Genomic DNA, 26,861 nt, shown 5'->3' with positions numbered 1-26,861 from the left:
TCAAGAAATATGTATGAACTTTTTTAGGATCATTTTGAAAATGAATATAAAAGAGTGATTGATACGACGTTTTTTCATTTACAGACCCAAACCAACTTTTAAAACTACAAGAGCGAAGTTCCATGCGAATTGGGATATATGAGACATCCTAATATATATATCATTTCGCTTATTCGTTTTAATTAACTCCATAATTTGTGCAATTTTTAAAATGTTTACTTCTTGAGTCACGTCGTAAGAAATTTTTTTTTGTTTTAACTTGTAAAAGGAAAGCCAATAGGCTTTCGTTAATTGAAACTCAGTTGAAAGTACCTAGCGATGTTTCACGACACTGAGTCACTTTTTCTTTCACCTTACTTATATAGATTCTCGAAAAATTTCTCATACATTTTTTTCTTTTATTGATACATTTACGTATGATAATGAATTATTGAAAAAGACTTTTTTGTTTTTTTCGTAATCGTTATAAAAATGTTAAATTAGTAGTACGTACAAAAGTATAATACACGCGTGCATCTCATTCATTCAAATCATTGCATTTTGGTATAATCTTAAAATTTGGTATAAAATGGTTCGCAGCATAAAAATCATGACTGAAGTCTGCAAAAACTTGAAAAAATGTACGACAAAATATTCATGGCAGTGTGTTATATCGCAGATAGAGGTTGCGCGACAACGATACAATAGTATAATGTGTTCGCTGACCCAACGCATACATACTACCACCGAGAGAAATAAAAAAGTGTAAAATGTGTATACGCTTATGCACAAGCCGAGAGTTAACGTTAAGCACCATATCAGCACAATGGAAGATTTCATAATAAACGTGTGCGATTGACGGACTCTTTATTTATATGTATATCATGCATTTGTGTATATATATTCATCTATATTTATATTTATATATATAATATATGAATCGAGTTTCGAGCGCGAGATTGGCATGTGCTCACATTTATTTGTGCCGCAAACTATCAGATAAACTTTCTTGGCTTCCTTCATTACTCCTATTTTTTGTTTTTATATTTTTATTTTTTACACAAATAGGATATTTCAGTTTGATAAATTAATACATTAATTATGCTTTTTTCACTTGAAATAAATGTTACAAGTTCAATAAAAAATAGCATTAATTGTGTCAGATGCGTAGAGATATTTTCGTTCGTACATTGACCCACCAAAATTACGTGTCACAATAGAATATTCATTGATTAATTTACGATTCTGCTTGTAATTAGTCTGCGTACAAATTTCGTGTGCAGTAACAATTTTGAGCTGAGTAAAGTAATACATGTACAATGAACATGTGTATAAAATGCGCTCGAGCGCATCGATGATCATTTTTAGAAAAGTCATTTCAGCAGAGAAATAATTCGTAATGAGAAAAGTAAACGTAATGTTTCTGTACTAATAAAAATTTCAGTCAACGAAGGCGATTATTGGACTCGTTAGGCCTGTGCGTTGTAGCTAAAAATCGTTGCTTTGTTGTCTTTGTCTCTCGTCGGCGATCATTGCTCCTCTCGACTAAATCGCATTTATTAAATCAAATTCAATGGAGCGTAATTAAAAAGGCGACTTCCGCCAAAAGAAAGTAGCGTCGTGCGCTCACGTAGCTTGATAAAAATAAAAATAAGTTACAATCAATGTAACGTCTCTCGCGCTCAGTCTCGTTTAACTTATCACTTTGAGATAAAATTAACTCATTAACTGTGTGAGTGCCGCACCGTATAATTAGCTATACAGATAAAATTAATCATCACATTGAAAAAAATCACATTGTGTAAAATAGACGTAGCTATCGTCGTCCGTATGTACGTATAATAAGATAATTGTATTTAAAAGCTTAAAATTCTTCCGACATTCATACAGTACGAGGTGGTCTGTAAACCACCGAATGAAAAAAATAAAAAAAATAAAAAAATAACAAAACGATACATAGCGCAGTTATTTCATTTATAAAGGTTACTACTTACAGAAGTATACGTATCGCTATGTGACAATTCAATTTCGCCAATTCCTTATGGAATAGTAAATGTGACGCAGCGTGCAGGGGGAGGGGGAGGCGCGCGATCGCACTCGGTGAGACACGAAACTCGTTAGAATCTAGGGAGTAAAAGAATCGCACGATGGTACATTGTGGATCATCGAGGTATTTATATAGGGTTATTTCTCGCATGCGGCATCGTTTAGACGGTGGTCTCGACGGCGTCTTGGGCGACATCGGTTGTATAGGCCATGGCGTACTGTCAACAGATACTGTCCTTGGCGTATTTGTCGGCGAAGCTGTGCGGGTCGATGAGGTCGTCCTCGTCGAGGTCGTCGGCCCGGTAGAACCTCGGCCGCTCGGCGCCGTAGCGCTGGATGGTCGAGCGGCCGAAGGTCGAGTTGGCGTAGCGGGGCACCTGCTGCTGCTGCTGCTGGCCCGGCCGATGCGGCAGCGTCGACGAGTGCAGCTTCTTCTTCGCCGCGTCGACCTTTCCGTTCTTGCTCGACTTGCCGCTCGTGCCGTTCTTCTGGCCGGAGCTGCCCAGCTGATTTACGCTCAGCACTTGCACCTTCTTCTTTTGCTGCAGCCGCTGCTGCTGCTGCTGCTGCTGCTGCTGTTGGAGTTGCTGCTGCTGCTCCTCGGCCGACGACTGCAAGCACGATTGATGTATGTAAGAATCGTGCCACATATTTAATCGCGCGAAAAAACGTTTCACCGTTTCAAAGAAAATGTCAAATGATGTTTGCGATACACGTCGGAACAATATTCATATATTCCGCTGCTTGCGAGTACGAACCGAGTCAAAGATATAAAATATCTGGGTTATCCAGTCGAAAATACGTCGTCGCGCATTTGAGCATACATGAATATTATAATGGCATCGATTGCGCCGAATATTTATGCATTCGGGACGGAAAGTTTTCAGTATCTCGACAGCATTATGGCATAAGAGGCAAAAGGAACAAAACAACGAGAACGAAAACGACGACGAACCTGCGATGGTAATTTCTTTTGCAATCGCCGGCGCTGTCCACGCTTCCTTCGATAGAGGCAGTACTTGAGACAGCCAGTGACCAGAAGCAGGATCAAGGAGATGCCGAGGACCCCGGCACCGACGGCCACGTAGAGCAGCGTGACCCCGAAACGATAGGAGCAGTTTTCGTCGCGCTCGTCGAAGCCCGACGGGCAATGGTGCACGCCGTCGCACCAGAGCAGCGAGCTTATGCAGGCGTCCAGCTCCGGGCACCTGTGCTCCAGCAAAAAGTACTTGCAACGTTGTACGACTATCGAAAAGAGGTATAACGCAGCCAACGCCTACCTGTAGGGGCAGTCGACGTTGGACGACGACAGGGCCTTGCCGAAGAAGCTGCTGGCTTGGTCGGGCTGTTTGCTCGACGATCCCAGTAGCCGCTTCGAGATGGCCATCCAAGTGACGACGTAGTTGCCCGGCTCCTGCTGCAGGAACTCGACGACGAAGCTCCGGGCGTGTTGGTGCTGATGCTGGTGCTGCTGGTGCTGCTGGTGCTGCTGCGAGCCAGGAGACGAGGACGACATCGAGCCGGTGGACACGGAACCGTTGCCGTTCCAACCGCCACTGATGAGGTCGACCACGCGATCGTGTCTGCTCCGACGCAGGCCAGGCCCGGTGAAGTTGCCGGCGTCCACGGGACAGACGACGGTGCGCTCGTGCGTGCTCGAGGCCGGGTAGATGACGATGCGGTTGCGCGTCGGGCACTCGTGGACGTTCTCCCGAGTCAGCCGGAAGCCCGGCGTCTTCAGGTAGAGGAAGTGCAGCCGCGAGTCCTCGGGCTCGATGAGCCACGGCTCGTTCACGCAGTGCGTCACTTCGGCGGCGCTGCTGGCGGCCGAGCTGCCAGCTCCAACGGGCCCGCTGGCTGATTTGCCGGGGCCGTCGCTGACCGGACTCGACGAGAGGCTCTCGTCGATGGTGGCCAGGATGCCGAGACGGTCGCCTCCGCGCCTCATCGCGATCGTGTCCGACGACGAGACCGACGAAGTGACCACGTTGCTGGCGCCGAGACCACTGGCCAGTTTCGAGATCGGCGGACTCCTCAGCGCGATCTCTCCGCTGGTGCCGCGCAGCCTCCTGTCCTCGAGTCTGCTCAGTCTCGGCTCCGACGAGTCGGAGCTCGCTCCGTGGCAGCTTCGCGAGGCCTGATTTACCGTGCTCGGGTCCCGATGCTGCCGCTGCTGCTTTTGCTGATGCTGCTTCTGCTGGGACGACTGCTGGGACGACTGCTGCTGCTTCGAGCGGTGATCCTTGGAATCCTTCGAAGCCGAATTGGCCGCCGGAGCCGAGCCGACGGGATCGAGGGCCGGGCTCGCCGGGGCCGGAATCGAGTTGGCCGGCACGAAGCGATACTCGGCCTCGAAGTAAAAGTCCTCGTGGTCCTGCGTGACGTTCATCTGGCTCACCTGGAAGGTGAGCTCGAGCCGCGACGAGGACAGGCTCCCGAAGACCAGTGGCTCGCTGACGTTCGAGCAGAGGCAGTCGCGCGACAGCTGCACCCCCTGCCACGGGTACTCGGCTAGCCTCAGCTCGGCTATGCCCTCGTCACCTGCGGATCGTCCCAATTTTTTATATTCACGCGCGTGCATAAATTATTTCAAAGTCGTGTTGGATTCGAAAGCGACTCGCTAACGATCGCGCAGACAATCGTTACAGGAGCTACGATTTGTGCTTCGTTATCGACGATCATCTACGCACGGATAATGCACGAGAGCTCGGCTTTTTTAAAATTCAGCTGCGAGGCAAAGAAAAAAGTCAAAAGGAATGACGGGATGGGCTAGTCGCGCGGCCTCGTCTGTGGATTTGAGCTCGCGCGAGTGTATCAGGACGCGTATGGAGCGCAACTTGAAAGCCAGAAAGGCGCTTTTTCGCTGAATAATGAATTCGCACGTAGTACATTTGAGTCGCGCAGCGCTTGTTTTTTCTCTTCTCCTAGTTTCCTACATTCCGACGTGCTTAACGCGTGCCTGCATACACGACTTATATATATCATAGCGCAAAGTGCGCTCCCGCAAATTTTTTACCCACTCTCAGAACGGGTCAACAAAGTCGTCTTTATTTTCGAAATTCAGTCAGTCCACGGAAACTACTACCTGGCTCGTAGCCGTAATGTCGTCTCCTATTTAGCTGTGTCGATGCTCGAGAGATAATTGACTTTCCGTTGCAGCAACTCGATCAGCGGACTCGTTTTCCAAATCGGCCCCTTTTAAAATGAGACAACGACACGAGGCGAAGGACTGACGTGTCGCGGCTAAGGCAAGACTGAATTTTTAATCGAAATTCAGCCAATGAGTGCATCTCGACAACTGTACCCCGTATATAGTCATCCGTATTTTGTCGCAGCGGTGATATACGTATTATAGCTTTTAAAGTAGATTAAAAGTGACGTTGCGGGCTTGGAGGATCGCGAGGCTAATTGCACGAGTCGGTTGCTTTAAAAAGAGGCGAAAAAAGGTGGGTCGAAAATAGCAATAGCAAGTGTGTACCGGCTCGTTGGCTGGCAGCGGGTCGCTCGCAGGACCATCGATTGACCAGCGGATCGATGCTGCTGCGGCAGTTCCTCGCCCCGAAGGACGCCCTCCTGATGCTGAGCTCGAGACGCCGGTCGCCGCCGGTCTCGAATCTGTAGGTGCAGCTGAGGTTGGCGGCGCCGCCTCGGCCGTAGAAGAAGACGCTGCGGGGCGAAGCGAAGGCGAGGGCCTCGTTGCCGGCGCTCGAGCCGCTGGCCGAGAAGAGCCGGTTGCACGAGTGGCTGCTGGCCTCCAGGTGGACGAACTCGTAGCGCACGACGAAGCTCACCGGGTAGAGGGCACTGCCGTGGCGCAGCACCTGCTCGAGGGTCAGGTAGCGGCCCGTCGACACGTACGACTCGCTCATGCTGCAGGGCCTCGTGTACAAGCGGCTGCTGCCGTTGCCTCGCAGTAGGCTGTGGTCGCACAGCCGCGGGATCTCGTCCTTGCAAAACTCCCCGAGCAGCGTGGCGTTCTGAGAGAAAGCATATATATATATCCATCGACTTTAAGTGGTTTAGCGCGACGTGCGGTCAGCCGAGCCATTAACCGCCGCCCAGCTTCGTTGACGTTTCGCCAACTTTGCGCAAAAAATCCACAACTCCCTCTGCAAACTTGTAAGCCGCGCCCCTCCCCGCACCTGCTATTAAAGTCAAATTACGCGATCAAAGTCCTTTCCGGCGCTGTCGCGCTGAAGCATAATGTATGTACACGCGCTCAAACTGCGTCGCAATTATTCTCTATGAATTTCGGTGTCGATGCTAATTTTACGAAATTTTGAAAGTGGTCCAGCCTAACGAGAGGAAAGAAAGAAAGAAAGAACGAAAGAAAATTGAAACGTTACCTCAGCAGCGCTAGTGGAATCCTTGCTCGGAGCTTGCGATCCATCGAATCCATTTGCCGAGCGTTCGCCGTCCCAAATGAGAAGCTTGACGTTGCAGTCGACCGAGGACGAGTCGTGGGTGATGGTCGAGTCGGCCGCCGCCGCCGCAGCGGCAGCAGCCAAATTGCTCGACTGGTCGTGCGTCGCCGCGTAATACTTGACGAAGGCCAGCCAGACGATCTCGTTGGGCTTGGCCTGGAAGTGAAATCGGCAGGTCGTGTTGGGCGGCAGCGAGTGCTTGGGATTCTCCAGGACGCCCGACGACGACTCGTAGCTCGTCACGTAAAAGTCGCACTTCTCCTTGTCCTTGGACACGAAGCTGGCCGAGGAGCGCTCGTCCACGAAGATTACCTGTACACAATTCCAATATTTTGCTACTTTTGCAAACGAGGCAACAGCTCGCGACAAAGTTATTGTCAATAGATTAGACGACTAAATGATCCATTTTAAAAACGCTTATAAATTAAAAGTTTTTTCTACATGAGGATCTGAGTTCGCGAAGGTCACGGAGGCCTGGCCTAAGGCTATACGAAAAGTTAATTAATATTGGACGCTTAGCTAAGTGAATTGGCAAAAATTTATCAATGCAATGAACGTAATGTAGACTCGAACATCGGCTAAATGTGATACTAAATAAAAAATGCACCCACGAATGGGGCTTGTTCGAAAGGAATCGTGGGGTGGCTGCAGTGCCGAATGAATTAGAGCAAGTACGAACCTGAACCTCGAGCTCGAAGCCCGGGAGAAAAGAGAGCGGAACTGGATGGAAGGGATTGTCGTAGGGCGAGGTGTGAAACTCGAGGAGCATCGTGTCTCGGCTGCCGACGATGTCCGGGACCGCGTCGCCGCCGCAGAGCCGCACCAGCACGCGGTCGGCGTTCGAGCCGCCGTCGTAGACCGTGAGGTAGTCCTGCACGACGTTGCACTGGTCCCAAACTCTGGGAAATTCGATCGGCGGATGACCAATGGTGCGACAGTCAGTCGCTTACTCGAGGCTTACCTGAGAGTTCGCTGGCTCGTATCGTACTTGTTGACCTGGTCCTTTATGTGTATCTTGTGACTGTTGCGCTGGCTCACGGCGATGAGGGCCCGATGTCCGGCTGGCGCCCTCTTCTGCTCGATCCTGTAGTAGCAGGTGACGTTGCGCGGATACACGCCCGGGTAGTTGGGCGACTGCAGTCGGCAGGCCCTCTGGTCGCACCTGACGTATCGTAATGCGCATAAATAATGCCGATCGCGTCTGGTGCTCGCTATTCGAACTCGCTTACCTGGTAAAAACTCGATCGCAGTAGGTGTCGTTGACGAGCTCTCCGCGCCAAGTGCTGAGGCTACTGTTGCCGTAGCGCAGATGCGCCTCGCTGCGACGCAAAAACTTGTACGACAGCTTGAAGTCGAAGTTGTAGTCGTTGCCCTGTAGCACAAGATTCGTTCGCGATTCTAGCCAAGTTCCATTCGAGAGAGAAGAAGAGAGACAAAGAGAGAGAGAGAGAGAGACCACTCCACATGGAAATGTATAGCGAGCCGCTTAATTGATTGTCGTTCGCATGGTTATTTGCAACGGGCTTACTCTTTCTCTGATGCCCCTTGTAACACGGACGTGCAATATGCTGCATTTGCTGCAGCCATTACCGATCATCACGGCCAGCGAGTCCTTTGGCACGAAATTTACTCGATCGTGGCCCGCATGAGCTACGCATTTGAGCTTGGACGTTCTTTCCCTCCGACCGAGCGTGCATGTCGTAGCAAGCCAGGCAATTATTTATGCCTCTTGACTGCGAGGACGCGCAATCATCTAATTGAAAAAATCCCCGCGTCCTACTACTAGTTGCCGGACCAACAACTGATCTGCTTTCATAAAAATTGCGTTTTATTATCTGACCGAGCGACCCGACTCCAACTCCACCCGAAACTTTACAAACTCTCGGGCTACCCCCGACACTAGTCGCTCTCTCTCCTTCTTTCTGCATATATTATATCGCATGCTCCGTGCACCATACTGAAATCCACCGTGTACGTTTTTACGAGACTCGAGAGCAAAGTGATTTTTTTTCTTTTAACGCAATTTAATTTAAGAGTAACACCCTTTAATATCAGCACACTTTCTGATGGCTGTAAAAACTTTTCTTCATATTTTAGCTGTTAATTCTTCTCTATTCGAGTATTTGTGCATAAAAATATAAAAACCGCTCCAATATTATCAAAGATACAGTCAAAGATCTTGCATTAGAGATCGCGTATGATGATCTAGGGCTGGAGCAAATCTAAAGCTTATGAACTCTTGCATAATAGCCTTTCCATTTTCTTTTTCTTGTTTTTAGAATTACTTTATAGTGACAATTGCAAAAAAGCTTCTTGACACTGAATTCGAAACGGCAGTTTCCTTTTTTTTTTAGATACTTCGCGAAAAATCATATTTGACCTAACTACTCTTGGGGCTTTACTCCTCTCTTGCTCGTTTTCTATAATTTCCGAAAAAATTCCTAGAACTGTATTTTGCTTCATCATCGTGAAAAATTTCAATAGAAAAGATGAAATTCAAAATGTAATCGTTTCATCTTCATAAAAGCTCGCTACCAATTTTGATCGAAAGCTTTTATCGAAAATATTTTTCAAGTACAAATAAATCGATAAAATTGATGAATTATTTAATTTCATACACATATGTATACGTGTAAAAAAAGAATATGCATTCCGCTACCGCAGTCTAGTCTTTATACCAGTGCATTTCGTATCTGAGGTTTGAAAAATTTACATCGAAAGTATATATATTTTCAATCTATGTAGTTGCAATATTTACTCAAACGATCCAAAGGGAAAGAGAGCAAAAAATCGCTTGCTCAAATGGAATAAATGCACCTAGCCGTCCGCTTCGCTCTCCTTCTCAATTTTCCTCTTTCCGTCTCTCTCTCCCTCTCCCTCTCTCCCTTTGAAGGGTATAATGTATCGATAATTGAGGTCGTTTTGACAATGCGAACTAATTAGGTGTTATTTGTGCTTTGCATAAGCACAAGCGATATTGTCAAGTATTTGCATGATTTTGGTAAAACTTACGATACCGCTTATAGTAAAGCTGCCCTACATTCTAAATAACCGGTAAATTTATCATAAATATAATAAAAATATAAACGTTTTATTATAATTGCTGCTACAAAGTATAGACATTTATTATGTACTTACATGGTATATTAACAGAATATTTCGAGTTTGGAGCGGCTTTACTAGGCATTATCATAGTTTTTGCTGGCAAGGTATCATTCGTACACATGAAACTTGTACGCGGGCATTTCTGTACACAAGTAAAATGTGTCCAATATTTGTACACATAATCCAACTTTTCTTTTAAATCAAAAAATTACGATTACGATTATTTTTAAAAAATTTTTGAATTTAAAAAAAAGTTGGATTATGTGTACAAATATTGGACACATTTTACTCGTGTACAGAAATGCCTGCGTACAAGTTTCATGTGTACGAATGATACCTTGCCGTTTTTGCTGTATCAGTGTATATATAATAAATGAAGAAAAGTATTGTTTAGTTGCATCGCATAGCTAATCCATTAGAAAACATAAGAGATAAGCCAATGAAAAATATTAAGGTATAAAAAAAATTATGGTAAATAAGTATGTAATGATTGGTATAGCATGAAATAGATGACATACCTGTCCCGAAAGGCGAGATAGGAACAAAGTCAGATTGATGGAACTGGTCTCGCTGTAGTAGACGGTGTAGCCCCAGGCACTGCCGCACCACTGGCCACCCGTCGCCGGTCTGTTATTCTCGGCAATGCTCATGTGGCCGTCGGGACAGCCGTCCGAGGTGAAGGATAGAAAACGGCCCACCGTAAACGTATCAAAAGTCAGCTGTTTTCAGACATACACATAAATAATTAGTCGATACTCAAGGCCGTCGAATCAAGTTGGTTTTTTAACGTAAATCCGAAAGGCGCGTGCGAAAGCTTTCGGAAAGCTCTGCCAAAGTGTAGCCGCGCTATGAGCTTGCGTAGCATAAAGTACACAAGCGTAAATCCTCAAAGAATAGCAAAATCCTGCGAGGGATTGCGCGAGGCCCGGCAGTAACGAAACGCAAACAACAACGAGGGCAAAAAGAAAAACAAAAGAGACTTTTGTATAGTGCGCAGTCGAGTATTTTTTTTTCTCGCACCCGCTTGGCATATGCATGAGCTATCAGCTGTCTGAATAGCCCGACGCGCGCTAATACGTACTACACAGTATAAAGAGTAGTGTCGCGCTACGACGACGATAAATAGAGGGATAGAATTCAAGAGATTCATCGAGTTTGAAGCGAAAAAAAAGGAAGAAAAATGTGTCTGTGAGTTGCAGCTGGGCCGCGACCCAACGCAACTGCAATGAGAAAAATACTTTGGTGTCTCTCTGCGTGTTGTCGCATGTCTGTACAGTCTGGGCTGTCTCAATAAAAATCTTTTGAAAGTCTCTCTCTCTCTCTCTCTCTCTCTCTCTTTCTGTAGCCAAGAGAGCATTTCGAAAAAACTCGTTCTGACTTGCACCGCGCCAAACGTAATGAACGAATTGCACATCTGTACCTAGACGGTAGTAGTAAGTAGGTAACAAAATAGCCTTCCCAAGCTAGTAAATCATATTCACTATGTTCTTTGTTAAAAGACGAATTTAGAGCAACTTGATAAACATATTTCCACGCAATAATCATCTTCTTCCCTTGATTTTTTATTATCGTGAATTAACGAGCGTAAATCTAAATTTGATAAAATTATTATTTTACTCGTGTGCTCGGTTGCGTAAATGCGTGCGCGGCTGCACGGGCAAAGGGATAAATCAAGGCCGGAGCACGTATACATCGGAGATATTTTCATATGGCGCACACGTCTCGCTCGGCTCGGCTACCCTCGCCTCTCTGAATGGCTTATGTGTGTGTGTGCGCGCGCGAGCATAACGTCTTATCGCTCTCGAGTACGAGCACTGCACGGCGCGCCGCACGCACGAGATGTAAAGTAGAAAACTTAGCTCGAAAGAGAGAGAGAGAGAGATGATGTAGCTCGGCTGAAATTATCGCCCGTCATGTAGTTTCACGAGAGCTCGATCTTCCCTCCACGTCTTACGCGTCCTGCGCAGCTCGTGTATTTCCAAGCGCAAATATTTACACATGTTACTCATTGTGCACAGGCTCGGAGTTTTAGGGCAAATTTGTCGATCGTTTTAAATCGAAGCCAATGTTGCGCGCGATTGCAGGACATCGAGCAGTTACCTCGACAAATTCCCATCCGACAGAGTAATTTTTCCGCCCGCCAGTCTCGCGCATAAAGTAAATTTTATCCCTGGCGCGCACCTTTAGCGCCTTCTTTTCTGAATATTTTACAGCGAGGAGAGGTCCTTGCACGTATACTTCTCCATGTGTACGCACCAGCCGCGTAAAAAGCTGACTCGCGCGTACCCAAAGACAAGCTTCAAGAGGGACTGAAGAGAGCCGAGGGGGGACATTTACATAGTAATGCGATTAGCATTACATCCGCAGCTTATGTTTACGTTTCGAGCGTCGCGTACACTCGTAGACGCGGGCACGAGGCGGCTTTTACACACCCGCACCGTCACAATTTCGCTCGGGATAAAATATGTGCAGCGCCGCGCGCGCAAATGCCTATATAGATACAACGAGCCATGGAGCTCGCACACCTATGCATTTACACTGTACATCTATGATGTATGATATATATGGGTGAATATCAAAAAAATTCCAAACTTACGAGTGTTGCTTTATTGAGATATATCAACATATTGACAACTTATTTATGAACTCATGTTCAAGTTATCAAGAATATTTTGCACCTACCGAGTGAACAAATAATTTCGAATCTCCTAGCTTAAAGTAATATTTTCATTTCCTTCGCCAGAACTTCAAAAAGAGATGGAACAAAAAATAATCGTTCTGTACAGTTCATATCATATAAATGGTATCATTACAATACATGCATTTTGAGTTCTATGAAAATTTCGTCGTCGTCAGCTTCCGTTTTGAAATCTCAACTTAAGAAGATGGACAGCTGGATTAAAAATCACCGTTCCAATTTGCCTTTGTCTCAAATGTCTACTTACTATTCTCTATAGTGGATGGAATAGGCTCTATAATGTTCTTCATTTTAATAACTTTTCGTTAATATTTTTATTAATGTATCAAATAAAAAACTGTACTTTTTTACAAAAAATTATAAATTTTAAAATCTAAAAAAAAAAATTGATTATAACTGTACAGATCTGAATTTTATTCTCAAAATTCACTGAATATTAAATTATGCGTATCATGGTAAAGCTTTAGTTTTTATTTCCTAGCTTTTTCAATAAATACATGATAAAATATGTTCATAAAAAACTTCAAATCTAATTATTACAAAACTTTGCATCTAATTATTACATGTTATCCATGTAAGATTTTTTCAAAAAAAAAAATTGAAAAAAGGTATGAAAAATATGCATTTTTTTTTAATAATCACCCATATATTTACAGAACGCACGCCCATGTGTGTGCAGAATGAGAGAGAAAGAAAATTACGATCCCAATTCAATGTAATTTTTTATGCAAATGTACGTGATTGAAAAAACATTGTATCCCAGCTTCTCCCTTTTCTTTTCTTTCTTTCAGTTCTCTTGTTCAAATCTGAAGCTCAATTGAATTTCAATGTAAATTAAAATGTGTATAAATGTAGCTACGCACTTTTCTCATTTTCTTGTATTATTTTTTCACCTTTACCAGTCTCGCACGAAAGGAAGCTTTTCTTTTTCTCTCTCAAATCTTAGGAGAGCTGACGATTGCTATTGTTCAAAAAAAAATGACAGACGAAAAAAAACTGTAACACAAGCTTTTTCGAGTACCGAGCACTCATTATGAAGTCCAAGAAATAGTTAAAAAATCAAGCAAGAAAAAAAGGGCAGCCAGCGGAGCTTCGCTCTGGCAGTTCGTCACGAACGAGCCTCGGGAGGGAATACATGTATACCCGGTACATAAGGAGCCGTTGGCAGCAAAGTGTCGCACAGTACACATGCTCACGCGCCGACATATTGCCGCAGTGGCGGCGACGGCATAAACGGCGGAGAGAAAAAAAGCTGCCGGCTGGGCAGCGTCGCGCTCTACTGCGGATATGCACACATATATATAAAAGCATTGAAAAGAGAATTAGGCTCACATCCGAGGTGTGCGTCTGACTTACCTGAACGAGATCGCCCAAATCGTTGCCAGCTGCAGTGAAATTGATGTGGCACAAGAAGGGCAGCCTCTCCTCTCGCGGTCGACGTATCTGCAGCTCGTAGGTACGGCCGACGTCGCCGTACAGTGTGCGATTGCAGGCTGTTGGGGCAAAAAATTCAAAAGTAAAATATCAACATCTTTTGTGCGGGGGAAAATATGAGAGTAGCTCATTAGGCGTCGGCGGTAAACGAGCTTATAATAACCGGGCTTGGGAATTGGCGAAAATTGGCACGTGTTACTTGTAAATACCTGACAGTGCATCGCAAACAGGTTTTGGCAAGGCCAGTAAAACGGATAGAGGGCTGCGCATTCAGACACGCACAACAGCAATTCTATAAAACATTTCCCAAGAGAGCAATGAATAAAAAGTAGCAGCAGCGAGCCGTTGCACCCTGTATATTACGAATATACGTATAAGCTATGAAGGTGCGATATCCGCATGTATTAAACATATATTTGGTCAGCGCCGAATTTATTCTTCATTTTTTAAGGAGCTTGTATACAAGAGAATTCGGGTAGCTTCAATTAGTTACGAGCTGATGCATAAAGAGTTTGGCATTAATTCTATTTTGGTATTAACGCCTGCATAGGGCAGCTTCATCAGAGAAGCAAACAAGGCCTGTTGGCTATGTGCAAGTTAGAGATTTCTGAATAAATGTCTCTCTCGCTAACTTTGGTATACAGTACATGGAGTATAATAAGGACCATTTAGATGATAAAGTGGAGCGCGATCTTGACTAGCTGCAATCTCGACTCGTGATGCACTCGAGCACGCCGGTCTACATGCTATACATCGAGAGTGAGTGAAAGAGAGAGAGAAATATTTCCTCAAACAGATAGCACAATTCTATAATTTGGGTGTTGTTTAATCTTCGTAGCCACACAAGTGCAGCGGGTATATCATATATTTTTGTCTTTTGTCCCCACACTCCCTGCATCAGTGTATTCAGCACAAAGCCGAGAAATCAATCTCTGGTCTCCCTACGTAATTTTCATGCTTACCTCTACTTAAATCTTCAACGCACATTTCGTGCCGCATAAAAGCTTTAATTGTCAACCAAAAAGCGCTACCAAGGTACAATGCTACATAGACCCATTGAATCAACAGCTAATTGAAAGTGCACCCAGACTAATGGAACGATTGAAAATGACAGAAAGTATAAAACGCAATATCTACGTATACAATCGAAAATTTGCCAAGAGTTGAAAAAAAACTGATAATAATAATAATGACCTCGAGAGCTTGCAAACACAGAGCGAAAAAATTACAGTTTCGAAAATGCTCGCTCTAAATCACAAATGCTCGGCGTCGCGAGCGCGATGAATTATGTCAGCCTGACTGACGTTGCACATTTAACGACAAAAAGACGAGTATAAAAATGAGCCAAAAAAAGCGGCAGGCTTGCCTTGAGTACAACACTGCGAGGCAGAGACCAAAGTTGTTGGAAACAAGCGAGGAACAACAGCGTTCTCTCCATGCACGGTGGCTATAGTCCGCGCGCGCACACGCTTATCAGATTAAACAGCAAATAGGCTACATCGATCACGTCCGGTTAGCCTTTTTTTCGACGTTTTTATATTTTTATTTTTTACTCCGAGCTTTTATATCTCGAATTTTCGCCCCTCGGAGTAAAATATCTTTGGAAAAATTATTCACTCGATGGGCTACTGTTGTATCATTAAATGGAGAGTATCATCGGGTCGGTCATTGACTCAGTGAGTTAGTACAAGAGATACAGGAAGCTCGACTATGCTCGCTCACCGCATTCTCAGTGCAGACAATAAAGCAGCCACGAGAAGAGGAATTAAAGGACCGAACGAAAATCGAGGGTAAGAAAAAAACTCATACAAACTAGTCTAAGAGTCGTAATGAATGTATAAAAGTACTAACGAGTGCAATAAGGTGGCTCGTCGCTCTTGTCGTCGCAGTCGTTCTCTCCATCGCAGAATTTGTCGTGCGCCAGACACCTGGCCGGGCCGCCGAGACAACTGAACTCGCTGGGCCTGCAGGATCGGCTGACGGTCGCTCTTGGGCCCGAAGCGACGTCCGCTGCTGCCACCCCGTAACGACGATGATCCTTGTTGTTGTTGTTGTTGTTGTTACCGTTGTTGTGCTCACTGAGTCGGCTGCTGCTGCTCGTAGGCCCGGCCAACAGCGTCAACAGCGTCAACAGCAGCACCAGCAGCAGCGGATAGCGATCGAGCTGCAGCGATTTGAGCCGGTGCATTTGCCTGCTGCCGCTGCTACTGCTCAGGCCTATGGCATAGCTGCGCCCTGGCGACATTTAACTCCTGGCGGCCAAATTGCTACCCAGTGCTCGTTATCATTTGCCCCTTGTGCCGCTGCCGCTGTTGCTGCTGCTGCTCCTGTTCCGAGCGGCAAGCTCGACTTCACTCGTATAGCGTACCGCAAGCTCAGTCTCGCGCGCGCACTAACAATGCCACTGCGACAGATATTATTTGTTCATCGTTGCGGTTTCGTTTCCGTACACGCCTGTGTCGATGCGACATTCCTCCTGGTCATCGGCCTCTTGGTCATCATCTTTTCCAAAACTGGTCCTCTCTCGTTCCTCCTCCGGCTGGCCGTCGTCGCAGTCGCAGTCGCAGTCGTAGTCGTAGTCGTAGTCGCAGTCCTCTTCCTCCACCCACCCGAACGATCGATATGACCTCCTCTCTTTCTCCCTCCTTCTCTCGCTCGCTCACTCACTCGCTCTCTTGCTCTTTATATAGCAGTGTGCCTACGCATACATTCGTACGTACACTCGCGCAGTGCACTCGCACATCTTTACCGAGACACACGTTATACGATTGTATGGGTTTATAGACGGCTGGACTCAAACACGCGCGAGCCTCGATGCACGGACACACTCACACTCGAGCTTTCACTGCGATCCTCTGGGCCCGCAGCTAGAGCAAAGCTCAGCCTCGAAGCTCCCAGCACTTGTATATTTATCGATACTCGAGTACTTTTCGAGACACACAGCAATTTGTAACGAATATTTTCCTTTTCTTTCTTCAGTCGATCCTCGTCGTTGTCGTCGTCCTCGTCCTCGTTGTAGTTTGAGTCGTTGTCTTTGTCGAGTAAAGAGAGATAAAAGCGCAGCCCGAGCTTTGCGCTGTCATCCTCGGCAAAAGAGAGGAAACTCGGGCGCTGCGGCAAAGGGAGGATACTCTACACGCAGCTGCAGACGAGGATGTGAACAGACTTTCCTGTTCTCTCTCTCTCCCTCCTGAATCGTGAAGCTTTGTTCGTCTCTACACTTGCGAGTCAAAAGTCACCAAATGTACACATAATCGTAATAATACTATAATGCTAAATACTATAATGTATACATTTATATGGACTAGAAGCAGAACGAATATGCAACGGCTACATGACCGGCTCAAAGACTCGCTACGGCGCTGCCGGGCTGACTGCTATTGCCCGCAATACACTCGGCGCTCTTAGCAGCGGCAGCAGCGCACAGGATGTCTGGGACGTGCGCCGGCGCGCACATCTACCACTACTACCCCTTTTTCGTCGTGCCAGAGGAGTTTCAGCAGCCCCGGCAGCAGCTCCCGTAAAAGCATCCCCCTACTGCTCCGCCGAGAGTCGCTGCTGCTGCTGCTGCTGCTGCTGCTGCACATGAGAGCCGTCTACTCTACTCTACTCTCTACGCCCCTATTATCCCGACGAGCGCGGCTATGCCCCAACGCCGAATTCGTGCGGCTCCTGCAAGAGTCCTTCCCGCTACTGCTACTGCTGCTGCTGTTATATTTTTTGCGCCTGTCTCACTCCAGCCATACCTGTTTACATACGTATACTAGGGAGGATGTGACCCTCCGCCGCTGTACACTTCACGTGCGACAACCCTTTCCTCGATATTAATTTTTCATATGAATAAGAATATATCATGCAATGACAACTTTCCTAATTGTAATGATAAGATAGATAAATTTAATCAAACTTATCGTGACTTTCTTAAGATGTATTGAGCTGGTGCAAGGAATATATACAAATTTGGAAGATTGTTTAATTTACCTGTTCGTAATATTTAATTTTATTGCTAAAAAGCTTTTGACATCTTTCAATACAACTGGGTCAATCAATTCAGGCTTTCGTACATGTATTAAGTTTCAAGAAAATTTATAGAACAAAAATGTCTTAGGATTGACCAAAGAACATACTCAAATATTTTCGGAATTCGGAGATAATTTTTTTACATTTGAAAAACTCATATGATATAATTTCGTAAAATCATTATAAAAATTCCCAAGAAATTCAGGAATGTTCTTTGATGAATTCCAAAACATTTTTATTCTGTCATTTTTTCCCTCAAACTCAATTGTTTAAGTTTACGAAAAACTTTTTGCATTTTTATCACACTATTCACACCGAACATTCATTTTATTAGACGAAGTGATGTGGAAATGCTTTGAAATATTTTTACTGTCGAGATAATATTTTTCGAAAAATACTGCAAATGCGATTTTTCGTAAAAAAGTTTACGTGTTTCATTGTTTAACCGGCCATAACTTTGTTTCTACGCATCCGATCGAAATTTTTACGTCCGAGGTTTAAAAGTGGATTAAACTTTACGTGGAAATATGGGTTTACGAAATTTTTCAACGGTAGATAACATGAGAAAATATCAAGTTAAAAGTCGGCAAGAAATCGAGCTTTTTGGTCTTTAGCTGCTTAATGTGAACGAAAACCCAACAATGAATAAAAAAAAGCTAATTTCACGCCGACAAAAAAGAGTCTTGGAAAGTCCCGAAAATTCTGAAAAAATTCTGGTACAATTTTGCCTTGAAAAATGTACAATTTTTATGCCGGTAGAAGAAATGTTGAGACTTTTAACAGAGAATCGGTCGTATACTGTATCTATATAGAAAGTGAACTGTGAGCGTGCAAAAGGGTGCACGAGACAAGAGAGAGAGAGAAAAAGAAAAAGTACGTAAGAGAAAGAGAGAGATTCGACGACGAGTACTACGTGAGCTTTGAATTTATAGCCTATCGAACGGTATACGATCGCAGTCAATTCGACGGACATTGCGCTTTGCTGTGCACGCACTGCAGCAAGGGCTTAGTTTTGCCCTTGCACGCCAATGTGGCCCGAACTCGTAGGCTTGGTGAAGTCGGAGCTTTTCCTCGGAACTAACTCGGAGTCAAAGATTTTTTGCTTGGTCCCCGAAGCTCGATACGAATTGAGAGATGGCAACAAAAAGCTGCAAGCGCATCTTGATGAGAGAGAGAGAGAGAGAATTATGGGAAACGAAAGCTCGCGGCGATATTTAAACGCGAGTCCTGGTGACAAGCCGCTGATTGTCGAACGGATATAGGGAAAAAACGAGGAAGGCGCCTGTATATAATACGCACATATATACACCGTCGGTCGAGAGCTTGCGCGCTCGAAGATAAACAACAGGATATATAATATAAGCGAAAGCGAAGCGGTATGTAACAAAACAAAAAAGTTTGACGCGTATAGACGCGTTGCCGCGTATTTCGTCGTTTTGTTCGGTTTGTCGTGCTTTTATACTTTTTAGCTTATTGAGAAAGCTCGAGCGCGACAGACAGGCTATATCCTATAGACGCGCTATACACGCCCTTCAAACTCGTCACAAGCTCGCTCTCTCTCTCTCTATATATACGTAATATATACATGCTTGCATCGCACGCACGCATTCGCCAGCTCTTTCTCTCGTTCTCTCTTTCTCCCTCTCATTTCTCGCAAGCTCTACTTTAGTCTATAGAGCACTGCATGCACCGCAACGTGTTTTATGGAGAGCAAAGATGGATAGACGCGAAATAAATGGGCCATTCTCTTTTTCTCTCTCAAGTTTTTTTTTGTTTTTTTTTTGTTTTTTTTTTTTTTTTTTGACTCTAGCACGTATACGTATAGACGCGTATATGGCGAGGTGCGTTGGATAGGGCATTAAATCTCGAGCGAAGGCGGTATAGACTGCAGCCGAGCTCGCGCCGTGTAAACGACGCGTGTATGGGCTAAAACGATGACGAGCACGAGGACGACGTGCTTATAAATGTCATGACTGTTGTTATTATTTTGCACTCGAAAGCCGAGCACAAGATATAAAATGACGAAATAATGTATCTTCCAGATGGTTTGATCTCTCGACTCGTTTTCTCTCTGCCTCGCTCTTTATAACTATATACGTAGTACTTGCTTGCGCCTGTAGCTGGCTGCAGCTCGAGCTTGCAGTGCAGAAAGCTCGCCTATTCCGTAAAAAGTCGCGATTTACGCTCGCGCTCCCGTGTATTATACATTACAAGAGATAATGACGTGCGTGTGTGTGTGCGCGCATAGCTCGCGCAAGCACACCGACTCGTGCTTTAATGATCCGGAAAGAAATGTGCGCATATAAGTTTGTGCATGTGTGTGTGTGTGTGAGTCACATTTTAATGCACGTGCTGAGCGACGAATAGAGATAGACGAACAGCCTCGCGGAAACGCAGTTGAGAGCTGCACTCGCAACTGCACTATTACCGAAGCAGCCCCAAAGTAGCGCCAAAGCAATGCCAAAGCAGGCCGCGTTTCATTTCTTCTTGACTAAATTACGCTCATTAGCGACGATGGTCAGCTACGCGTGATGTAAATATTTCCTTTTACTTTATTGATGTTTGTACACGTAATAGTGTCCTGCGATAGATGCTTTTCAATATAATGATGTACGATTGTTTTTCAAACGAGGATCTCCTTTACTTACTTCTCGTATTTGTCTTTTTTCCCCCTATACTCTTTATCGAGATGAGGACAAATAGCTCGAGTCAAATGGACCAACAGCAATTGGCTCTGTGTATTATACTGCACCGACGATCGGACAAAATCATAACTCGAGCTTTGAGCGTATCTGTGTGTCTAGGTGGGTAGAACAGAACACCAAAGTTTCTTTTTGCTCTCTTTCCGTCTTTTTCTTTCAACTTTTTGGGGAAAAAGAGAGAAGAAGTGAAGCAGTCCCCACGTGAAATAAAAAGGAAAACAAAAAGTATTTCATTGACACAAGGTCCGTTGAAAATTTGAGCTCATGATAACTATTAGCCAGAAGGTAAGATAACGTGGAAGAGACCGAGAAATTACAAAGGACAAAACTTACAAAAGGCCACTGGGCTCCGTCAGCTTGGCTCCATTATACATGCAGCTATGGTAATTTTTACAAGATTTTTCCAGTAGGTCGCTGCTACGTGATGTAGGCGCGGTAATGCGGTCTAAAATGTATTTACCTGCAGCCCCGAGCAGCTCTCGGGGAAGCGCGCAGATTTATTATAAACCAAGTGATAAATAAAGTTTAAAGGGCTGGCTGTGAAAGAATGCGCGTAGCTCGCTAGGCGAATCGTCCGGGGAGGGCTTTCGCTGCGACTGCTCCTCCGGATACTTCTTTGCTTTTCGAATGGGCTAAAAGTGGATAAAATCGCGCGTGTGTGAATTCGTACATATGTCGAGGAGCGAGCTGCTATAAAGTAACTCGCGCTGCCTCTTTCTCTTGTGCTGCCGGTGGCCGCGTGGAGCGAGGGGCCGAAGGGAGAGAAAAGCGCAAGCGGGCATGTTTGGAATGCAATTTCACTGCGACCATTCTTTACGGCTTTAGCCAGATGGTATGTGGCCGGGCTGCGCTGCAAAAGAGAGCGCGGCCAGCGGCAGCCGTTGTCTTGCGAGCGCGCGCACTTTTGCATGAAACAAACTTTACAGCCTAGCCGGAGGACTCGGCGAAAAATCCACCAACGACGCGCATATTTATTCCCAACAAGTTGCGATCGCTGCAGCTCGAGCCAAATTTTATATAATGATAATTTGGCGATATTTCGTGCTAGGACGAGCGGCAAACTTGTTTTGCAGTGTAAAAGAAAGACAGAAATAGCGCGGCTAATGTTAGGAAGCCACTACTGCTGCTGCTTATACTTGTCGATCGAAACTCCCAAATGAGTAATATTCTTTGCTCCTTGCGGAATTGAATTAGCCACTCTCTCTTGCTCGCGTGTTGTACTAGCTATATTTCGACGGCCGAGTGGCAAAGAGAAAGAGCTACATATATAGCTATATATATATTAGAGCGAGCTAAAAGCGCCAAGTTTTACCTTCATCGAATAAATAGTCGAGTCGTTTTAATTGAAAACTTCCGGAGCAGCCAAGAGTATAAAACTTGTATTGTGCCCCCCGTGTATACGTGTGTGTGTGTGGAACTGCACGTCCAACTCGGAAAATGAATAATTAATTATTATACAGCAGTTGCGTAGCCGAGAAACAAGATACTTTTCTCGATTCGACGATAATATCGTTGCGCCGACTCGAATCAGCTGCATTCATTACATCGACTGCGAGCTTAGACAGTTACAATATGTATGGGGGGTATTACGCGAAAGCAGGTGTTTTTTTCGATCGCTATCCATTGAGAGCCGAGCGATTGGAACAATTGAGACTTTTCCCGATTGACTATTCTACCTACTGATCGATTCTTATACAGAGTTTCAGCGCGCCCCCGGAGCTCATCACGCGCCGCATTATCCCAACTTATTTTCTCTTATCTCGGTAGCCGCGAAATTGGCTAACTTATCCTGCAGCGGCGCGGATCGAGTCGCTCGACTCGGGGATGACGCTCAGACGACGCAGACTTGACGAAATAACCGAGCAAGCGCAACTACGTTTCTTGCGGCCGATTCATCCAACTCTATAAGTCGTATTTAATCGAATTTAATCGAATGCAGTATAAGCCCGATTCTCAGTCAAATCTAATGAATCAAATATTGCTTTTAACCAAATATGAAAAACTTTTTGTGTGGCATGTTATAAGAGTCTCGACATTTTATTAGAATTATTTAGATCAACTATTTTAAAAAATTGCTAGATAAATTTTTTGTTGGAGATTGTTCAAATTTTCAGAAAAAAAACATACAACCAAGTGATCTGAGCACCCTCGATTATTTTTAATAAAAAAAACGTAAAACTCCAAATTTAATCTAAATTTCATCCAGTTTGGTCCAGACCTTTATTACCAAAAAATTCATAGAGGTTCTTCAGGACTAGAATTCTACTGACATTGAGACATTAATTTTTTTTGGAGATGAAAGTTCGAATCAAACTCGATTAAATGTTCAATTTTGGGAAAATTTCCAACAAAAAAGTTCTATCGGATTTTTTTAAAACATCTTTTTATTATTGCATTTTCATATTGTTTATACTTTTGAGAATCATTTCCTAAAATTTGGTGCAAAATTTCAGATTTCAATTCAATCAAATTCAGGATTAAACGCAAGTGTATTAAATCTCTCAACGGCAGTTGAAAACTTTAAAAACGAGATGGTGTTTTTTTGCATGGCGAACAGTCGATCTTCAAATGTACTTCAGATAATATACCAGAAAATTACAGAAAAAATAAAGAATGTAATAAAGAACAAATATTAAAAGATGAAAGACCTAAACAGAACTCCAAGATCATGTAGAAAAGTACAACCACATGAGATCCTAGTTGAAGAGACAATTGAAACACGTATGTGATTGTGTGGCTATTATATTGTTTATCGTGCGTCGCTAGTCATCGCAATTCGCCATGTATTTTGAAAATATATACAAAGTCAAATTAGCGCGCGGCGGTTTAAATCGCCATTCTAGTGCCGCCACGATATCGGTGCTGTTTGTCACTTTGCCAGCAGTAGACAGTTACAGCGGTTTCGACCGAGTATGTGTACAATCGAACACACTTAGGCGGCCCGCAAATTCATTCATAACAATCCGTTATAGCGCACCTAAGATTTTTTCAACTATGAAATTGATTTCTCATGACCGGACTTCACATGACGCCGCGCGTCCAAGGTATATTTTTTTTCGTCGAGCTATGCAGGCGCAACATATGGGCCGTCGTGAATCGCCAATGCTCGCTATTGCGACACCGGACTTGACTTTTTTTCCAGCACTCCACGTTCCTTTATGGACTTTTATAACAACAAAGTTTGAAACTCGTAAAACTTATGATTAAAATTCGAGGCTGTTTATGTTTGCGCAGCTTTATACCTGCCTATTTATGCATAGTCTTTCTCACCTAAGGTTATGTTTCTCGAGTACTCGAAAGCATTCAAATATATCGCGTACTTGACATTTTTCATTGCGATTTTCAACGATTACAAAGATAACAATGTGTAAAAAGAAGGAAAGTGGCTTTTCACGTGAAGCTACTGGACCAATGAGATTGAATTTACGACAATGATTAAACAAGATTCATTAAAAAACTTGACGGAAACGTAATATTCACGTGTGCCATATCTGTTGTGTGTACATAGTCTCGATATTAGATATATCGCACGTCACCAAAAACGCGGACTCGTATGCGAAAATATAGTCTCTATATTATACACCTAGCGCGCAGCGAGGTGTGGAGGGAGCGAGTGAAAAAGAGAGAGATAGAGAGCTTTTTTGCAGCTCTCGCACGTCGCTGCCCATAAGTGACTGTGTGGCTGGCTGACTGCTCCATATACAGTAGAGAGCGCCAGACTGACCGGTGACAGTGTATGTTTTCGATCGACAGCAGCATTATGCGGACGCTGCTGTTGACTTTGTTTTGCATCGGCCTAGTGGCCGGTCAATACGAGCAGCAACAGGTGCCCCAGCAAGTACCACAGCAGCATCAACAGCAACAAGCTCCTCAACAAGTTGTCCAGCAGCAGCAGCTACCCCAACAAGTTGTGCAACAGCAAGTACCTCTGCAACAGCAGGTACCGCAGCAAGTGCTTCAGCAGCAAAATGCTCAAGAACAGCAGCAACAAGTACCTCAACAAGTTGTTCAGCAGCAAGTACCCCAACAGATAGTACAGCAGCAAGTACCACAACAGCAGCAAATCCCTCAGCAAGTTGTACAGCAGCAAGTTCCTCAACAAGTTGTGCAGCAACAAGTGCCGCAACAGCAACAAATACCACAGCAAGTTGTTCCCCAACAAATCCCTCAACAACAGCAAATACCGCAGCAAGTTGTGCAACAACAAGTACCCCAACCAGTTGTTCAGCAACAACAAATTCCTCAGCAAGTACCTCAACAAGTTGTACCCCAGCAAGTACCTGCACAAGCTGTACCTCAGCAGGCTGCACCGCAACAAGTTTTACAGCAACAAGCAGCACAACAGCATATTCCTCAGCAACAAGTTCCACAACAGCAAAATGTACCTCAACAACAAGTACCACAGCAACAAGTACCTCAGCAACAACATGTGCCTCAACAGCCAATACCTCAACAACAATCAAATGATGAACAACAGAAAATACTTCAGCAGCATCAAGAGCAGCTAAGATTACAGCAACAGCATCAAGAGCAGCAACAATTGCTTCTCCAGCAACAAGAGCAACAAAAATTACTACAACAGCAAGAACAACAAAAATTATTACAGCAGCAGGAACAACAAAGGCTACTGCAGCAACAGCAACAAAAAGAGCAACAAAAACAAGCTGAACAGCAGCGTTTAACTCTTGAGCAACAACAGATGCTGGAACATCATCAAAGGATGGAAGAGCTCCAACGTCAACAACACGAGGAACTAGTTCGTCAACAACAGCAGCAGCATGCTCCAAATGTTCCACCACAACATTATCAACAACAACATTTTGCACCACCACCACAACATGATTCTAATCAACCGTCTCCTTGGTACGAATCTTTACCCGCCGTAGCAATGGATTATAAGGTGCACATTGACCCTGGCAAAGAAGACTGTTACTTCCAATATGTTAATCCTTCTGCCACGTTTTACGTCAGTTTTCAAGTAAGTTATTATTATTTCAAGGTTCTGTTCTCCTTTTTGTGCTTCACGCACATTTTTCGAATTCATTCAACATATTTTTACGTTTGAAATCGGAAAACATATGGTAAATATAGCGCTTCGCGCGTATTTGCCAAGATTCATATTCACATACATGCGCGTCCAGACATTCCTCTTATGTATGTAGTATTTGTGTCGAAACTGAAGTGAAAGTTTCAAAAAAAAAAAAAAAAAAAAAAACAGGCATGGAAAGCCATTTACTTACAATGAATAACATCGAATTTTCAAATTTCTTAACTACCAAAAAACTATATAGGTCATTACTTTAATTTGATTTTATTCTATTTTAATTTTTTTTTAGTACATTGTCATTATTAAACCATTCAAAAATAATTTATTCAATGTAACTTCGAAAATTGTTTATAAATGATTAAACGTGAATAATATGAAATTAAATGATTAAATGACATTTTTTATTAAATTTGAAAAATTAATTATTCAGGTACTGCGTGGTGGTGATGGAAAAGCTGGATTTGCAGTTCGTAGCCCTTCAGGGCAAATAGTACATCCGTATCAATGGCGAGCTAATGCAGATTATCAGGAGCAGACTTCAGCAGGTGGATACTACAGTGTATGCGTTGATAATCAATTTTCAAGGTTTGCTGGCAAGCTAGTCAATCTGTATATTACTGTTATCAGGTAAATATTTTGTGACTTATCATTCTGATAATAATTTTCTTATTTCTATCCAATTTTAATGTATTTTTGTTGTTAAAATTTAACTGGAAATTTAAAAAATTTTTCAGATATGATCAATGGGACAAATTTTCTAAGGAATTGGAAGCTATGAATCTTTCGGTAGAAAATGTTACTGTAAGTTTATCTTTTTTATCAAAAAAAAAAAATTAATATATTACTAGTATATTATTATAAAGACTAATATATAATCAATATTTTTCCAATTTTTCAGACTACTCTAATGGGTGTCGAAAGAAATATAAATGAAGTTATGCAAATTCAGCATTTCAGTAGAAGTCGAGAAGATAGAGATTACAATCTTTTACTCGACAACAATTCTTATGTTCAAAATTGGTCATTATTACAAGTGATAGTGATACTGTTTACTACGTTTGTTCAAGTTTACTTTGTACGACAATTATTTGAAGTTAAACCTGGGGGATACGCCAAGAATCGTATCTAAAGTGTCTTATTGTGCAGAAAGCAAGTAATGTGATATAATCAAATGCGCCTAAAAGACATTGTTTTTTACATGTACTGTCAAGATTCGACGTTGATTGTAAAAGTTTTTGTTTTGTAAAAGCAACTTAAATGTTAGTCACTTTTTCAGTAATTTTCATCTGATAATTCCGAGTTTATTCCATCCGTACTTTTTTGCATTTACTATGATATAATATTAATAAAATTGATTTTGTACAGTATTTTTTGTGAATGATATGATGCTTTTCAATCTTGAGCGA

At 43.7% G+C, this 26,861-nt stretch overlaps 2 protein-coding genes across 2 annotated transcripts; one reads left to right on the top strand and one right to left on the bottom strand.

The window, feature by feature from the left end:
- Positions 1 to 476: 476 nt before the first annotated feature.
- LOC106652965 lies at positions 477 to 17,001 on the bottom strand. Its single transcript, XM_023462558.1, has 11 exons — positions 15,538 to 17,001; positions 13,609 to 13,745; positions 10,073 to 10,273; positions 7,679 to 7,821; positions 7,411 to 7,611; positions 7,129 to 7,348; positions 6,372 to 6,761; positions 5,504 to 6,002; positions 3,306 to 4,566; positions 2,981 to 3,233; positions 477 to 2,636 (listed from the first exon to the last, which is right to left on the bottom strand). The coding sequence occupies exons 1-11, from the start codon at positions 15,929 to 15,931 to the stop codon at positions 2,247 to 2,249; spliced, it is 4,089 nt and encodes a 1,362-aa protein (XP_023318326.1). The 5' UTR covers positions 15,932 to 17,001; the 3' UTR covers positions 477 to 2,246.
- Positions 17,002 to 24,168: 7,167 nt separating this feature from the next.
- Positions 24,169 to 26,611, top strand: LOC106653235 (putative uncharacterized protein DDB_G0271606). The gene is made up of 4 exons (XM_014372609.2): positions 24,169 to 25,386; positions 25,886 to 26,082; positions 26,190 to 26,256; positions 26,354 to 26,611. The coding sequence occupies exons 1-4, from the start codon at positions 24,169 to 24,171 to the stop codon at positions 26,582 to 26,584; spliced, it is 1,713 nt and encodes a 570-aa protein (XP_014228095.1). The 3' UTR covers positions 26,585 to 26,611.
- Positions 26,612 to 26,861: the final 250 nt, after the last annotated feature.

Source organism: Trichogramma pretiosum, unplaced genomic scaffold, assembly GCF_000599845.2.
Source record: "Trichogramma pretiosum strain Unisexual culture from Peru unplaced genomic scaffold, Tpre_2.0 scaffold8, whole genome shotgun sequence".
NCBI classification, from domain to species: domain Eukaryota; kingdom Metazoa; phylum Arthropoda; class Insecta; order Hymenoptera; family Trichogrammatidae; genus Trichogramma; species Trichogramma pretiosum.
The sequence above is the reverse complement of the archived record's forward strand: the minus strand, read 5'-3'. Positions and strand labels throughout refer to the sequence as shown.